Source organism: Saccopteryx leptura, chromosome 2, assembly GCF_036850995.1.
Source record: "Saccopteryx leptura isolate mSacLep1 chromosome 2, mSacLep1_pri_phased_curated, whole genome shotgun sequence".
In the NCBI taxonomy this organism is placed as follows: domain Eukaryota; kingdom Metazoa; phylum Chordata; class Mammalia; order Chiroptera; family Emballonuridae; genus Saccopteryx; species Saccopteryx leptura.
Genome location: NC_089504.1, coordinates 337846526 through 337864540, shown reverse-complemented (window position 1 = coordinate 337864540; position 18015 = coordinate 337846526). Strand labels below are relative to the sequence as shown.

General features: G+C 41.6%; 1 protein-coding gene across 2 annotated transcripts in view; it reads left to right on the top strand.

Annotated features, from left to right (window-relative positions):
• UTP6 (UTP6 small subunit processome component) overlaps positions 1–16349 on the top strand; it is a 38569-nt gene extending 22220 nt beyond the window's left edge. The window contains exons 11-20 of one of the 2 annotated variants that reach the window (XR_010748895.1): positions 269–453; positions 1408–1487; positions 1822–1899; positions 6107–6286; positions 7242–7322; positions 7522–7631; positions 8411–8477; positions 11519–11591; positions 13012–14699; positions 14733–16349. Coding sequence is in view for 1 of the 2 variants with exons in the window: in XM_066363773.1 (XP_066219870.1) it covers positions 269–453; positions 1408–1487; positions 1822–1899; positions 6107–6286; positions 7242–7322; positions 7522–7631; positions 8411–8477; positions 11519–11591; positions 13012–13169 (1012 nt within the window). In the remaining variant the exon portion in view is untranslated. Of the gene's footprint in view, positions 1–268; positions 454–1407; positions 1488–1821; positions 1900–6106; positions 6287–7241; positions 7323–7521; positions 7632–8410; positions 8478–11518; positions 11592–13011 lie in introns of both variants that reach the window. The other variant, XM_066363773.1, reaches the window with a different exon arrangement.
• The last annotated feature ends 1666 nt before the right edge of the window (positions 16350–18015 follow it).

Here is an 18015-nt window from a genome sequence, read left to right as displayed (position 1 = left end):
CCCAGCCCCTATGACTTTGAGAGCTAACTTGAAAGGTAGCATTTGTGCATGATGTCTGAAACATTCTGAACCCTAATAAATGTGATGACTCTGACTCATGGACGACATTTGTACAGTGAGTGTGAAGATATCTGAAGAGCCTAGTTATGGTAATGGAATGGTTCAGGGGGTATCCTGGGTACATTTTTAGAGCATAGGGAACTGTCTCTGTTTGGTATTCTGAGTTGGTCCTGTGTCACAGGGCTCATGACAGTAAACTGTTTTTTAGCCTTCAGACTCTGCACACAGATGACCCTCTCACTTGGGATTATGTGGCACGGCGAGAATTAGAGATGCAGTCGCAGCCAGGGGAGGAGCAGCCTGCAACGAAGCAAGCCAGAGCTGCAGAAGTGGGCCGGAGGGAGGAGCGTTGCTGTGCTGTATATGAGGAGGCAGTAAAGACGCTCCCTACAGGTAACTGCACCAGACCGCGCTGTGGTGTAGAAGAGCGGAGCCCATGAATGTGAAACTGAAGCTCCCACCCCCGTGAGCAAAGTCAGTTTCAGGAGTGTCTCTGGTAGTTGACAGTGTGCCTGGCTTTGCAACATGTTCTTTCTCTGGTGGTGAAAGATGGAGTTTTCATGATCTTCATTGACAGTAGTGGTATATATATATTTTTTTCATTTATTTGTGGGAAATCATACTTAGGTAGATTTTTTTTTTAATTAAAAAAAACTTTTTTTTAAATTTATTCATTTTAGAGGAGGGAGGGAAGGAGGGAGAGAGAGAGAGAGAGAGAGATAGAGAAAAGGAGCAGGAAGCATCAACTCCCATATATGCCTTGACCAGACAAGTGCAGGGTTTTGAACCGGCAACCTCAGTGTTCCCAGGTCGACGCTTTATCCACTGCGCCACCAGAGGTTAGGCTACTTAGGTAGATTGTTTAATTAAAATTCCTTAATTATCTTTTAATATAATAGATTCTAATTTTGTAATATTAGAGTACTAAGGTAAAGGGGATATAACATGGATAGGCTTTTAATTTTTATATTTTTTGCCATTACTCAGTTGTTTTCCTCCCAGTGTTTGAGATGGTTTATTGGCTATAATCAGAATAATTTTTTTTTAAATTTATTGATTTTATAGAGAAGAGAAAGGAGTTGGGGGAAGGAGCGGGACGCATCAACCTGTAGTAGTTGCTTCTCATATGTGCCTTGACCAGGCAAGCCAGGGGTTTTGGTCCAGCGACCTCAGCGTTCTAGGTCCAGGATTTATCCACTGTGCCACCACAGGCCAGGCAACTTTTTTTTTTTTTTTAACCAGATTAGTTTAAACTCTTCTTCAGATGAGTTTTCCCTTCAAAGAAAAGGTGTATGACGATTGTTAAACTAAGAGAATTGATCAGTGTCATCTTTGTGACTGTTTCAGAGGCCATGTGGAAGTGTTACATCAGCTTTTGCTTGGAAAGGTTTGCTAAGAAGACAAGTTGTCAGTCTCTCAGAGGGAAGGTAAGGATGTGGTCAGAGTGGCTGACTAGAAAGTGACTGTCTTTGAAAGAAAGACAGACTTTTCTGGGGCTGGGGACAACTTCCAAGAACTTCAGGCTTAATTGCTCTTTTTCCTTGAGTAACCTGTCATTCTGAAGATCTGATTGCACTTTGCCCTGATGCTAGCTTAATGGATTATGTTTGGTTTAGCTGTCCAGCTCATCTAATCATAAGTGAAACCACCAGTCCCTTCTCTCCGTTCTCAGATATGTGCAAAACTGCTTTAGTTCCTATCAGAGGCCAAAGACCTCTGCTGGGATCTTTGTAATGAACCGAGGCATTTTTCTGATTTCAGAGGCTAGAGAGAACCATGACTGCATTCAGGAAGGCACATAAACTCAGACTTCTACCAGAGTTCCAGTACAAGCAGTGGGTAAGGACATGAACACATTCACTTAATTCTGGTTGGTTCATGCTGGTGTCACGTGTTCTAGTATATATAGTTATGAGCCTAAGGTCATTTGGAAGTTTGGTATGATAGCTGTAGAGAGTGTTTACACTTGGCTGTCAGTAATTGTGTATGTCAAAAATGAAATCTGTACCAGTTGAGGGAAGAGTATTATATAATGGAAAACATTCAGAACAAGGAATCACAATTTGGGTTTGTTTATCCACTGTTCCATCTTTTACTGAACATCCCTTTCCTGATGCCTAGCCCTAATTAAACACTGGGACAGTAGAAACAAATTAGATGTGTTCCCTGTGTTTCAGAAGCTGACATGCTAGTAAGAGGCACATTAACCCATCCCCTACCCCCTGGGGTTGGTAAGGATTGTTACAGCCAAATTTGAGTAATGTGCTCTGGGAGCACATAGTTCTAGATCAGGTGTCTGGAACCTTTTTGGCTGAGAGAGCCATGAACGCCACATATTTTAAAATGTAATTCCATGAGAGCTATACAACGGCCCGTGTACATTACACATTATCCAATAAAAATTTGGTGTTGTCCTGGAGGACAGCTGTGATTGGCTCCAGCCACCCGCAACCATGAACATGAGCGGTAGGAAATGAATGGATTGTAATACATGAGAATGCTTTATATATTTTTTTTGTGTGTGTGTATTTTTCTGAAGCTGGAAACAGGGAGAGACAGTCAGACAGACTCCCGCATGCGCCCGACCGGGATCCACCCGGCACGCCCACCAGGGGCGACGCTCTGCCCCTCTGGGGCGTCGCTCTGCCGCGACCAGAGCCACTCTAGCACCTGGGGCGGAGGCCAAGGAGCCATCCCCAGCACCCGGGCCATCTTTGCTCCAATGGAGCCTTGGCTGCGGGAGGGGAAGAGAGAGACAGAGAGGAAGGAGGGGGGGGTGGAGAAGCAAATGGGCGCTTCTCCTATGTGCCCTGGCCGGGAATCGAACCTGGGTCCCCCGCACGCCAGGCCGACGCTCTACCGCTGAGCCAACCGGCCAGGGCCAATGCTTTATATTTTTAATGTTATTATTTTTTTTATTAAAGGTTTGTCTGCGAGCCAGATGCAGCCATCAAAAGAGCCACATCTGGCTCACGAGCCATAGGTTCCTGACCCCTGTTCTAGGTCAAGTTTTGCCACTTAATAGCTGGGTGACTTGGCAAATCACTAAACCTTCTGAGTTTGTTTACTTGATTTTATTTTTATAAGAGAAAGTTTATTTAGAAAGTCACAGGGGTAGAAGAAGTGAATTGTAGAAGAAATGAGCTCAGGAAACAAGTTACAGGGGCAAAAGATGGGCCTTTGGAGCTTAGAAAGGATAAAGGCAAAGGCACTGTGCGGGGGAGGGGGGGGAAGTGGACAGGAAGGTGAGGCAGAGCTCCCCAGAGGGAGAGCACTTGTTCACTTGATTTTAAAATAATGGCAACGATCCTTGTTTTTGCCATGTCAGAGTTGTTGAGAGTGTAACATGAGAGAATGAATGTGTTACTGTATTTAAAATACCTTTGTAGGGCAAAAATGGACAAAATCTTTATATTTGTCTAGTGCCTTTAATTTATAATTTCTGATTCATGCTCTTTTTTTTTTTTTTTGGTGACAGTCAGAGAGAGACAGAGAGAGGGATAGATAGGGATAGACAGACAGGAAGGGAGAGAGATTAGAAGCATCAGTTCTTCGTTGCAGCTCCTTATCTCCTTAGTTATTCATTGATTGCTTTCTCAAGCCAGAGACCACGCACTCAAGCTAGTCAGTCCCTGCTCAAGCCGGTGACCTCAGGGTTTCGAACCTGGGTCCTCCGCATTCCAGTCCGATGCTCTATCCACTGCTTTACCACCTGGTCAGGCTGATTCACATTTTTACGCACTTTTTATATAATTACAATTAATATTTTGTTATTTTGTATTTTATTTTCCATTAACACTTAAAAATACTTTTTCCATATACTTACATAATGCAGATACTGTGTACTATCCCACTACTGAGATGCCCTTCTCCCACTATGGCTTCTTTTTTTTTTTTTTCCACAAGGACAGAGAGAGGGATAGACAGGGACAGACAGGAACGGAGGGAGATGAGAAGCATCAATCATCAGTTTTTCGTTGTGGCACTTTAGGTTTCATTGATTGCCTTCTTATATGTGCCTTGACCGTGGGCCTTCAGCAGACCGAGTAACCCCTTGCTTGAGCCAGTGACCTTGGGTCCAAGCTAGTCAGCTTTTTTTTTTTTTTGCTCAAACCAGATGAGCCTGTGCTCAAGCTGGCGACCTCGGGGTCTTGAACCTGGGTCCTTCTGCATCCCAGTCCGACGCTCTATCCACTGTGCCACCACCTGGTCAGGCTCCCACTATGGCTTCTATCTGGCAAAAATCCCAGACTGGGATGAGTTCAGCTGCCCTCATTTGAGTTATTGAATGCTGGCAGGATAGTCACACCTTATCCACATGTGCTTTGCTTTGAGTATTGTCTTGGCAGTCCTGTTCTCTTTCCATTATTGCTTATTTTGCCATTCACACCTTTGGCTATTTCAAATATCCTCTGCTCTCCAAATCTCTCATGCTCCCCTTCCTAACCCAACCACCTCATCACTTATATGGTGACCTTGCCTTTAATGAGAGTCCCTTGACATACTGCCGCTGAATTTATAAAGCTTTGCAGATTTCTCATTCATCCTTTCTCCAGGTTAATCACCACTGAATGATCTTTTAAAATTATCAGATTATTCTGTGGCTTTCCACTGTCCTTTGGGTAGAGCTGCTCGGCCTCATTAATTTGGTCCTACCGCTATCTCCAGCCTCACCTGCCAGTTTTCCAGTTTACATCCTATCTCTCCAGCCATTCTGAACTGGATTTCCTTTTTTATTGAGGCTGTCTCTCATCTTTAACCTCTTGCACACGCTGGGTAGGATCTCTGCTTCCACCTGACTCATGCCTGCTCTTTCTTAGGTCTAAATGGTGCTCCCTTTTTGGAAGTCCTTTCTCATCACTACCACAGGCCGTGTTGGGTGCTCCTCTTTTTATTCTTATAGCGTATGATGTGTTTTGTGTCATGGCACATATCAAACTGCCTGACTGGAGGGTCTGAGGGTGATAGAGAATGTACCTGATATTCTTATTATTGAATTTAGCATCTACAGTGTGCAATAAAAATGCTTACTAAATGGATGAATTACATGCTGCCATTTATTTGCTGTTTTACAATTTTATAAAATTGAATTGGCTTTAGGTCCTCCTCCTCCATTAAAATAGTATGGGTACAAGCATTCTTTTCCTTCTTTTCTAAGTGAGAAGAGGGGAGATAGAGAGACAAACTCTTGCATGCTCCTTGACCGGGATCCACCTGGCAACCCCCATCTGGGGCCGATGCTCTGCCCATCTGGGACCATGCTTGCAACTGAGCTATTTTTAGCATCTGAGGTGGAGGCTTCACAGAACCATCCTCAGTGCCTGGGGCAGGTGTGCTTGAATTAATCGAGCCATGGCTGTGGGAGGAGAAGAGAGAGAGAGAGAGGAGAGGGAGAGGAAGGGGTAGAGAAGCAGATGGTTGCTTCTTCTATGTGCTCTGATCGGGAATTGAACACAGGACATCCACACGCAGGGCCTGGCCACTGAGCCAACTGGCCAGGGTCAACTATAAGCATTTTGAACAGGTTAAGATTTCCTTCTTTTCATATACTTGTTGGGTCATATTTGTTTAAATACATTTCCCAAGTTTAAGTTATGAACACTTTTATGACTGTTGTCACATAATGTCAAATGATATTTCAGAAGCTGTTTGAATGAGTAAACTTGTTTCCTTACCAATCCACGAGTACTGGTTTTATCGTGACTGATTTTTATATTCTATTTGGTGGGTATGGGTTTTATTATAGTGAACTATTTTATTAAAAATTTAACTTGCAATCTAAATTATTTAGACCCTCTACTTTTCAGCTGTTCCTTATTTTTTAGCTCTCCCTTGGGAGTAGGAGCTGGGGGGTGGGGGAGTGGGAGGGTGGGAGGGTAAAGGAGATAGAGGAGAAACTCCAGATTGTTCACTTTGTGCCTGTTTGGCAGCCATGACAAAATGCTTAGTGGAAAGGCTGTTGAAATCATTGTTTCATTTATCACCCGTTGTATGGCTAATTTAACTTTCAGTAGTTAATTTTTCTGTGATCCTTTGTCTTATCTAGATTGAGCTGTTGCTGCGGCGTGACTTCCTTAAGGAAGCTCTGCAGGTTGCAGAAGACGGGATTGCATTGTTTAGAGACTCGGTGACGATGTGGCAGGTGAAGCTGCAGGTGCTGATGGAGACAAAGAGCCCTGATGTAGCCACACTCTTTGAAGAAGCCTTTGCGTACCTGAAGCCCCAGGTCCGTGAGTTGGGCCTTTTGTATTTTATTTTATTTTATTTGGGAAACCTTCTAAGACTTCAGCCAAAGCTTATTTGGAGTGTACTTGGGTGGTGACAGCTGTTTCTAGAGTGCGTTTGTGCTGATGATTGAAGGGTCAAGGGTAGAAATATTTACTTCCATTTAATGACCTATTTCTAATTCTTTGTTTGCAAATTGACTATATAAAATTTTATATTCCATCTAGATAACTTACAAGGGAGAAATATTAATACAATTCTCTTTTATTTATTAATTGATTGATTTTAGAAAGAGGAAAGGGGGGAGAGAGAGAAACATCCATCTGTTCCTATACATGCCCTGACCAGGGATTGAACCCACAATCTTTGCATATCAGGATGACACTCTAATCAAGCAAGCTATCTGGCCAGGGCTATAATATTCTCACTTGCTTCCAAAGCTGAACTTAAGCCTGATTTTTAAATACGCACATATTTCTAAACCTTGAAGTTTAAAAGACTAAACCTTAAAGCTTTGCAGTGACTCTTTTATATTAATAGGAAAAAGTATTCCAGAAGTTAAAGTGGGACAAAAAATTTTTTTAAATTATTTTACTGCTCATTTGTGTGTGCCTCTGAGACATTCGTGAAGATCAGGTTAGTTCAGCCTAGGTAGTTAGTATTTGTGCTGTGGGTCCTAAACAGCAGAGACATTACCTGGTGGTTATGGGTCTGACTAGCTAGGGCTATTAATTGCTTAATTAACTAATTGATGATAATAACTATAGGCAGCATTCCCCAACTTAAGGAATTAGACTTAACAGGAGAGTATTGCTTTGGGTGACTTGGTCAGCAGGCTGTGTGAGTCTGTCATAGTGAGGATAGACTGGTAATGAATCTTCAGAGGAACCTGTTTTTAGAGTGACTAGTTTTCAGAGTGTAGTGTTTAGCTGTCTTTTTTTTTTAATTGTGAGCAGGTTTGCCTGCCATTGTGGATTTCTTGGGCAGAGTGGAGCGAGGGCGCCAAAAGCCCGGAAGACACTGAAGCCATCTATAAGGTACAGGCCTGATGTTCTGAGTCCAGGGGTGTGGGGAATTGGCAGATGGGTTTACTAGTTGGCTAGCTTTAGGGTTATTTCTGTAACAGCTATTCCTAAAGTACCATTCTCTGAGCAGCCTCGGATGGTTCTGGAAATATTTGTTTTGATATTTATAAAGTTCTTTACACAGCTTGTGTCTCTTTCTTTTAAATTGTAGAAAGCTCTCTTAGCTGTCACGGGTGCTGACTCAATCACTCTGAAGAATAAGTACCTGGATTGGGCTTATCGAAGTGGTGGCTACAGAAAGGCCAGAGCTGTGTTTAAAAGGTACTCACAATGTTCACATCTGTTACTAGTCTCTCCACTCCATCCTCAGCTCCTCGTACTCAGGTATATGTATCTGAGAGAGTAATCCAAGCGGTTTTTTCAAGAAGTTTATTTTCTTTTTTTGGAACAGTTAAAGCAGTACATACCTATTGTGGAAAATTTTAAAAAAAGAGGTAACTAATACATTGTGATGCAGTCATCAAGAGAAAAAAACATGTTGCTATATCATTTTAAAATTTGTCCTTCACGTTTTTGAGATCATACTATAATCACGTTTTGTTTATCACTTTTATTGGTGAACATTAAGACTGGCCTTTTCTCTTTCAGTAATAATTCTTCATAAGTAGCATTTTCTAAAACTAGCTGTATGATATACCACTCTCTAGATGTGTGTAATTAATTTGGAACAGTAATACTGCTTTGATGAACATACCTGCACAAATATTTAACCATGTTGGAAATTATTTCCCTAGAATATATTTTTAGAAGTGGATTTATTGGTCTCCTTAGAAAGACTCTGAGATGGAGAGGAAACTGAAGACTCTGAAAGTGAGAAAGAGCAGGAAGGAAACTGGCTAGGAAAGAATTTGGTAGTGGGAAGAGTGTCACTGGAGATTGAAAGCATTGAGGGTGACTGATGGTCAAGTACAGTCCTGGCATTGAACTGCAGGCAGCTCTATTAAACCACGTTGTCGAGGCACTGGTGTAGGTATTTATATTCATGGATGTGAGAGGCTTTTTGTCATTGTGGAAGGTAACAGTTCTCTCCTCCTTTTTAGTTTACAGGAAAGGCGTCCATTTTCAGTTGATTTTTTCAGGAAAATAATCCAATTTGAAAAGGAGCAAGTAAGTGTTCTGTCCATGCATTTCTCATCTTGGAAAATGGATTATGGTTACCAATCTGTGGCAGCATTTTGATACATAAAAACTCTCACTATAATATGATATAAATTTCTGGTCCCTTTATCTAATCCCTTTTTTCATAGAGATGGTTTAGGAATGGTAATCAAGCAAAGAAGAGAAAGTACCAGTCTGGAAAATAGAAAATTTACATGTCACCTCTTACAGGAAGCCCTCCCTGCAGGCTGAGTGAAGCACTGCTTTTCTGCCTCTATGGCATCCTTTTTGCCTCTTGTATTGGATTGTGAGGTAAAGAGTAAGCACTCAGTAACTTTCTGGTATTTTTAACAGAACAGGTAAGGAGGAAGAATACAGGAAAATCTCAGTTAAAAAACTAAGGAGAGGAAATCCAAATATGTCTGTAATCCCATTACAGTAACAGGCCAACCATGTTTGTTTTTACTTTTACTGTTTTTTAAATTTTTTGTTTACTTATATACACACAGTTTTGTGCTGTTTTATTTCTGACTTCTGTGCCATATGGGGGTTCTTTTTTTCTCAACATAATTCTGTAAACAAACTCCTGTGTTTTTGCATGGTTATCATTTTTAATGGTTGTAGTGTTATTCTTAAACCCATAATTTTATTAACTATTCCTTTATGTATAGGTTGTTTCCAGATTTTTATTTTTTATTTTTGGCAAGAGAAACAGGCAGACAGGGACAGAAAAACAAGAAGGGAGAGAGATGAGAAGCATCAGTTCTTTGTTGTGGCACCTTAGTTTTCCATTGATTACTTCCTCATATGTGCCTTGACCCAGGGGGGGGGGGGTGGAGCCTCCAGCAAAGCGAGTGACCTTGGACTCAAGCCAGTGACCTTGGGCTTCAAGCCAGCAACCACAGGGTCATGTCTATGATCCCATGCTCAAGCCAGTGATCCTGCACTCAAGCTGGTGAGCCTGTGCTCAAGCCGGCGAGCTTGGGGTGTCAGACCTGGGTTCTCAGCACCCCAAACTGACACTCTATCCACTGTACCACTGCCTGGTCAGGCTCTTTGCAGATTTTTGATAAGGAAAACAAAGTGTTGTTAGCATTTCATTTATATAGCTCTTTTCCCTTTTGAATTATTTTCTTGAGATAAATTTCTAGGACTGAAAAACTAGTTTTGTTATGGTTGTTTATATATTGCCAGGTAGTTCTCCAAAGGAATTACTCTTATTTGTAGTGATAATCAGCAGATATATCAGTATACCTATTTTTTCAAACCTTCTCCAAGTATTCAGTTTTGCTTTTTCTCCTTTATTTATTTATTTATATATATATATATTTTACAGAGACAGAAAGAGAGTCAGAGAGAGGGATAGATAGAGACAGACAGACAGGAATGGAGAGAGATGAGAAGCATCAATCATTAGTTTTTTGTTGCGACACCTTAGTTGTTCATTGATTGCTTTCTCATATGTGCCTTGACTGGGGCGGGGGGACCCCCGTCAGAGAAAGCAATCCCTTGCCAGTGACCTTGGGTCTAAGCTGGTGAGCTTTGCTTAAACCAGATGAGCCCGCACTCAAGCTGGTGACCTCGAGGTCTCGAACCTGTTCATTTGCATTCCATTGCTCTATCCACTGCGTCACCGCCTGGTCAGGCTATTTTGGTATTTTGATTGTTTATTATTTTTACTTGAATTTTGAAAAATTACTATAGAGGTTAAACTCTTATTTTCATAATTTTGATTATTATATAGGTCAATAATCTGTTCTTGTTCTACAGTATAAGAAATAGTATAGAATAATAATGAGACTTTGGATTGATAACATCTGGTTATGTGCTGTGGGCACATCACTTAATTTTAAACCTTGGCATCCTCAGCCTGACCTGTGGTGGTGCAGTGGATAAAGTGTCGACCTGGAAATGCTGAGGTCGCTGGTTCGAAACCCTGGGCTTGCCTGGTCAAGGCACATATGGGAGTTGATGCTTTCTGCTCCTCCCCCCCTTCTCTCTCTCTGTCTCTCTCTCTTCTCTCTCTCTCTCCCCCCCCTCTCCTGTCTAAAATGAATAAATAAAATAAAAATTAAAAAAACAAAACAAAAAAACCCTTGGCATCCTCATCTACAAAGGAGGTTATAATACTTTTCGGGGGTGCAAGTGTTAAAAGGCAAAGGGGATATTGGATAGAAAGGAATTTGCACAGGGCGGTGCACTGTATGATCCCTGAACACAGTGATTCTGATTTTCATGCACATGTAAGATAGGTTAAATTGACTTTCTATAAAATAATACAGTCTCAGTGAAGAGAAATTTGAATGAGGAAATAATTGACTATCCAAAAGGGTTTTTAAACTAAAGATGTTAATCTGCTTTGAATATGAAACAAAAAAGAAAATGAAACAAAATAGGGCACATTTAAATGGAAATAGAGGTAAAAAATTAACATTTATTGATTGTGAAGTTAGTACTAGCTCTTTGGCTAGGTGTATAATTAATCAACATTTTAATTTAATCCTTGTAATTACTCTAAGATATCATTATTCTTGTTTTTATGGGTAGGGAAACTTCTGCGGTCAGATGGTTTAAAAATTTTGCTGAAGGCCATATAACTAGTCTTCTTATTTTTTATTTTTTTATATCATTTGCCTTGATATAAAAAAGTTTTAAGGTGCACATAGCTAGTATGTGCTAGAGGCTAGACAGTCAAAAGGAAAAAACCCCTAGCAATAAGGAGTAGAATCTTCTCCGTGTATTTCGATCCTCCTTTTCCCTCAGGGCTTTCAAATATACTTTGCTGTGAAGCTGCCCATTTTCTTCCTACTGAGAATTAATTAGGCTTTTGCCATGTTACCATAGCAAAGTGTTTACCACTGTTTGATATTTATTTACATATGCCTTTTCTCTGGGTAAGGTGAAATCCTGGCTGTGCTTGTCTTGAGCCACAACCCTCCTCTCCTTCAAATACCTAAAAGATGGTAGCTGCTTAACAATGTGGTTGAAATGAATTTGTGACATTATAAATTAAGGTTTTTGAAGCAAGATTGTCTGATTATTTTTGTTAGGAATCCTGCAAGATGGTGAACTTAAGAGAATATTATGAGAGGGCTTTGAGAGAGTTTGGATCTGTTGATTCTGGTAAGTAAACTTCAGTTATAGACATACAAGTCTGTTTGCATTTGTAGTCTGTAACCGATCAGTATGATTAGAACAGTGTTTCTTAACTTTTTTGGGTCATAGCCCTCTTTGAGAATAAAACTTGCATCTTGCTCTTGCCTCTTCCCTTACTTTGTGCATAAATACTTGCAGATAGAATTTTACTTGTAATTTCAGTTCATATGCTCAGGAGTTCATGAGTCTTCTAGAAACTCTGGTTTAGAGAAAGATTTGCTTGGTCTGTTTCTCTTAAAAATGTGTTTTAAAGGGAAAGGTAAATAAATAACGTAGGTCAGAACAAAAAGGAGTGGGAGTTACAGTAAAGGAGTTGTTGCATGGTAATTGACATCAGTGTCGTTGGCTGTTGCCACACTGTCCTCATTTAAAGGCCCTGCAAACATACATCCTTCTGGAGCCCTGGCCATATAGTTTGATTGGTTAGAACATCGTCTTTAAGTATAGAGGTTGCTGGTTTGATCCCCGGTCAGAGGTCATACAGGAATGGATTGATCCCTGGCCGGTTGGCTCAGTGGTAGAGTGTCGGCCTGGCGTGCAGAAGTCCCAGGTTCGATTCCCGGCCAGGGCACACAGGAGAAGCGCCCATCTGCTTCTCCACCCCTCCCCCTCTCCTTCCTCTCTGTCTCTCTCTTCCCCTCCCGCAGCCGAGGCTCCATTGGAGCAAAGATGGCCCGGGTGCTGGGGATGGCTCCTTGGCCTCTGCCCCAGGCGCTGGAGTGGCTCTGGTTGCCGCAAAGCGACGCCCTGGAGGGGCAGAGCATCGCCCCCTGGTGGGCGTGCCAGGTCCCGGTCGGGCGCATGCGGGAGTCTGTCTGACTGTCTCTCCCCGTTTCTCGCTTCCGAAAAATACAAAAAAAAAAAAAAAAAAAAAAAAAGGAATGGATTGATGTTACTGTTTCTATCTCTCCCACCCCCTTCCTCTCTTGCTAAAATCAATCAATAAAAAAAAAAAGAAAAACAACAAACAACCCATACTTCTGGGTGTAGGTGTATCATGTAAAACCTGTCTACTTAGCATTCAAAAGCTAACATGTATGAAAATGGCTTTTTTACTAACCCAAACAAGTTTTGTTAAGCACAATAATGAAGTTATCATTAACTCATTGAGATCAGTTTCACCTTGAAAGAGACTCAGCAAAATCCTACCTCTAAGATATTTAGAATACATAGATTATCATGATTAAAGTGAAGTTTTCTACTTAAAAAAAAAGTTTTGATATAGCTTAATGTAAAGATGATGAGAGAGGTATTGTTTTACATAGGGTTCTATGGAAATAAGTTAAGTTTTTTAGTTGAGTTGATATTAAATAATTAAGTTTACCTGGTAAAGCCTCATCTGTTATCTAATTGTATGTTTATAATTATTTTTTGGTTCTCTTTAAAGACCTTTGGTTGGATTACATCAAAGAAGAATTGAACCACCCCCTTGGTAGACCTGAGAACTGTGGACAGATACATTGGCGAGCCATGAAAATGTTGCAGGGGGAGTCAGCAGAGGTGTTTGTGGCTAAATATGCTATGCATCAAGCTGGCCACTTGTGAAAAGCAGAAGACCAAGGCCAGCTTTGTGAAACGATAGCTTTGAAGCCCCCTGCGTGGATTTGTGTTATGAGTTCATCTGCAGTTTGCAGACAGGATTTTGAGACGTTTTAATTTTGTTACTGTGTTAATCTCTCTCTTTATTTTTTGAAGATTTTATTTATTTATTTTAGAGAAAGGAGGGAAAGAGAGAAAGAGGGTATGGGAAGCATCAACTTGTAGTAGTTGCTTTCGTGTATGTACAGTACCTTGACCGGGCACACCTGCGGTTTTGAACCGGGGACCTCAGCATTCCAAATCAACGCTTTACCCACTGTGTCACCGCAAGTCATGTGTTACTATGTTAATATTTAATTCCAGAAAAGAGAACTGGTTAGTGGCCAGAGGCTACTTGTTGAGGCTGGATCTACTGTAGGTCCTAAATATTTTCCAAAATATGTAGAAATCAGCCAGACTGGTGGTGGTGCAGTGTATAGAGCTTGACCTGGGACGCTGAGGTGCCAGGCTCGAAGCCCCACGGTCGTCGACTTGAGCATGGGCTCATCTGGCTTGAGCTCAGGGTCACCAGCTTGAGCATGGGGTCGCCAGGATGAGCAAAGTATCATCGACATTATCCCATGGTTGCTGGCTTGAACCCAAAAGTTGCTGGTTTGAGGCCCAAGGTTTCTGGCTTGAGCCCAAGGTCACTGACTCAGTTTGAGCCCCCTGGTCAAGGCACAAATGAGAAGCAATCAATGAACAACTAAAGTAATGCAATGACAAGTTGATGCTTCTTATCTCTCTTGTTCCCCCCTCTACAAAAGAAAAAATGGAAACCATAAAACTGAGTTTCTTTTGTTATTCCTGGTCAGGGATGAATAATGTAGACGTAGTGCTAGTTGAAATGGAGGAGAGGCCCTGTCCAGTTGGCTCAGTGGTAGAGCGTTGGCCTGGCGTGCAGGAGTCCCGGGTTCGATTCCCGGCCAGGGCACACAGGAGAAGTACCCATCTGCTTCTCCACCCCTCCCCCTCTCCTTCCTCTCTGTCTCTCTTTCCCTCCCGCAGCTGAGGCTCCATTGGAGCAAAGATGGCCTGGGCGCTGAGGATGGTTCTGTGGCCTCTGCCTCAGGCGCTAGGATGGCTCTGGATGCAACAGAGCGGCGCCCCAGATGGGCAGAGCATCGCCCCCTGGTGGGCATGCCGGGTGGATCCCGGTCGGACACATGCGGGAGTCTGTCTGACTGCCTCCCTGTTTCCAGCTTCGGAAAAATGGAAAAAAAAAAAAAAAAAAAAAAAAGGGGAGGAGAAAGTACAGTTCTGTTTGTTTATTCTCTCCTTATGATAAAAGTATACCTGATATGCATCTGTTGTAGAAGATAGAGTGAGAATAGAATAATGAAAATAAAAGCATACTGTAGTATCATCTGGAGTTAAATTGGGTAATTTGATTTCCTTGATCAGAATTAGATATATCCTCTTAGGTCATTCATTCATTTATTCATTCATTGAGTGCCTATCATAAACAGGAAAGAAGGGAAGCTCTTTGGGATGGAGGTAGGGGGTAGGGGGTTGGAGAATGGGATGGAGGTACGGGATAGGGGATTGGAGAACAGAGCTGGATGTCCTGAAAACTGACTGAAGCAGCAGAGAAGGATGCTGGGTTATTGGGGAAAAGTCCTTTAAGAAGATTAAGATGTTATAAAAGTGTCTTCTAGCTCTAGGACTGATCTGCAGAGAAATGTTTACAGTGGGAAGATGTGGCACCTAAAGAAGGGGAGGGGCAGGGAGTAGATTAAGAACTGCAGAGACAGCTTCAGAGGTGATAGAGGATGGCTTGGAGCAAAGAAGGGCGTTCTGGGAGCCGGGAGGCAGTTGTTTGAACTTTATATCCTTGAACTTAATATTATGATGTCACTGGGAGAAACATTCAGTACAGTTTACTTATTATACTTCACTTAATTGTTGTTTTTCATATCATTAAAATAGTATTAAAAACATTTCAAGGCCCTGGCCAGTTGGCTCAGTGGTAGAGCATCGGCCTGGCATGCAGGAGTTCCAGGTTCGATTCCTGGCCAGGGCACACAGGAGAAGCGCCCATCTGCTTCTCCACCCCTCCCCCTCTCCTTCTTCTCTGTCTTTTCCCCTCCTGCAGCCAAGGCTCTACTGGAGCAAAGTTGACCTGGACGCTGAGGATGGCTCCATGGCCTCTGCCTCAGGCGCTAGAATGGCTCTGGTTGCAGCAAAGCAACGCCCCAGATGGGCAGAGCATCGCCCCCTGGTGGGCATGCCGGGTGGATTCCGGTTGGGCGCATGCGGGAGTCTGACTGCCTCCCCGTTTCCAACTTCAGAAAAATACAAAAACAAACAAATAACCCCCCCTCAAAACCCCAAAAAACATTTCATTCATAGCATTCCATTGTATAGAGGAGCCATGACTTATTTTACTAATCCCCTATGGTTGAATCTTGTCATGTTAGATTTTTCTTATTATAAATGTTTATGAAGAGTCAAATTGACATCTGACAGAATTATTGGATTAAAGGATATAATTTTTAAAGGAATATTGATATATATTGCCAATTTTCTTTTTTTTTTTTTTTTTAAGACTTCATTTATTCACTTTAGAGAGGAAAGAGAGAGAGAGAAGGGGAGGAGCAGGAAGCATCAACTCTCATAGGTACCTTGACCGGGCAAGCCCAGGGTTTTGAACCGGCGACCTCAGAACTGCAGGTTGACACTTTATCCACTGCACCACCACAGGTCATATTGCCAATTTTTAATGTATGAACATTCTTTTTCAAGCAATGTATGAAAATGTCAGCACCTATAACTGCAGTGGATATTTAATTTTTTTATTTTTACCATTTTAATAGGTGAAAAAAGATACAGCATTGTGTTAATATGCATTTCTTTGATATTAATGAAGTTAACGTGTTTTTCCTGGTTGTCTTTTCAAGTTCTTTGACAGTTCTTTGAACATTTTTCTGAACTAAGTTTTTTATATACTAAGAATTTTAATCTTTAGTCTGTCTCTCCTTTATTGCAAACAGTTTGCCCCAGCTGCTTTTATTTAGGGTGGTATTTTTGACATCCAGAGGGTTTTTTGTTTTTTGTCTTTTGTATGATTTCTTTGTTGATAACCCTTTTTCTTGCTGAGGACAGCTGGAATTTCTCTTCCAATTAAATTTTCTACATTTGTGGCGATTTTTCTCTCTGCTGATATAATACTTTTATTATATATAAAATCCCTGTAAGGTTGGCCAAAGGAGGACACCTGAGTCCAAGCTAGAAAAGTTTATTAGGGGTCATCTGCTGACTGACTCCTAAGGCGGAGGTCAGTAACCGGTTCTCTAACAGGTGTTGGAGGGTGGGGGCTGGTAGTTGTTACAGGGAATAAAGGATTAACTGTATGTAAACTAGGGGACCTTCCACACATCCGGGTGAGTCAATCGGATGTCTGGGGGTAGGTGATCTGGAATGTCCGGTTTTTTAATATTCCTTTGTCTATTTAAGGGAGAAGGGGTCGCGTCCCCCTCTTCCGCCTGCCCACAACCCTATCAATCCTTATGAATATTAGAATATGTTTTAGGGCATTTTTATTTTGAGCTTTTGTACTTTAAATATTTGCTTATCATTTGTTTTAAAATAAAAGCTTTCTTTTTCTCTCCCATTAAATCTGGGGATGTTTATCATTCTAAGTCCTTAGATAGCATTTTTATTTAAAAATTTTACAAAATTTTCTTCATTGATTTTAGAGAAGAAGGGAGAGAGAAACTTCAATCTGGTCTTGTTTGTGCCCTGACCAGGGATGGAACTGGCAACTTCTGCACATTGGGACAACAGAGCTCCAGGGCCTTACGTGGCATTTTTATTTTAGGAAAGAGATATATGTAAAAGATGAAAGCAAAGAGGGTGGTGGTGGGCTTCTTATAGCAAGGCTATGAAGGTGGGGCCCTGTATAGAAAGTAGCCACAGCCACCATCACAGCTGCCTGGCCTGTGCAAATTCACATTTGATTTGGACAAATAGTAATGAAACAACGGAGCCAAGAACTGTTCGGCTATTACCTTTAGTCCTAGCTTGCACCCGGCAGGCGAGAAATACACACAGTGGAAAAACACTTCCCTTTCCATTCAGGGCTCCCAAAGCCACTGACTCATCCAAGTATTTCTAGAATTAAAGGTTTCTACTTCACCAGCCTTATTCACCTCTGTTCCCCATCTCTTTCTCTCTGCACAAACTGGGTTCTCCTTCAGCACTCTGCCATCTTGGCTGCCTCTCCTCTGCAATGCTGATGGCAGTATCTGAGAGAGCATGCCCCCTGGTCTGCCTCATTTTATAGTGTAGAAATTAAAGCCTTTAAGCCAATATACAAGTAAAGGAGTCTGATACAAAGCCACTTATCTGAGGCATAAATGGGGTTCCTCATAAGAGTGCACCACCCCACATCATGCAACAGTCAAGGGTGTGGGGAAAAGCTCAGTTTTGAGATCTTAGTATTAAAAGGGTGGGAAAGGCTTAGTCTTAAAACTAAGCCTTAGGCTATAATGACTTTGCCAGCTTACAGCCTGTCTCCCTTACCCAATGCAAACTATAAGTAAGCAAACATATATATCATATTTATGAACTTATTTGACCTACAGGCTCCTTGTATTATCACAGCCCTATGTCTGGCTCTTACCATTGCAGGTTATACAAATGCATCTATCTAGTTCACCTGGAGCTGCACTGTTTAGATATGGTAGTTTTCTAGCTATGTATGGCAATTTAAATTTATTAAAATTAATTCAATTTCTCATTTACTCTGGCAACATTTCAAGTGCTTAATAGCTGTATGTTTACCATATTGGACAGCACAGATAATAGAACT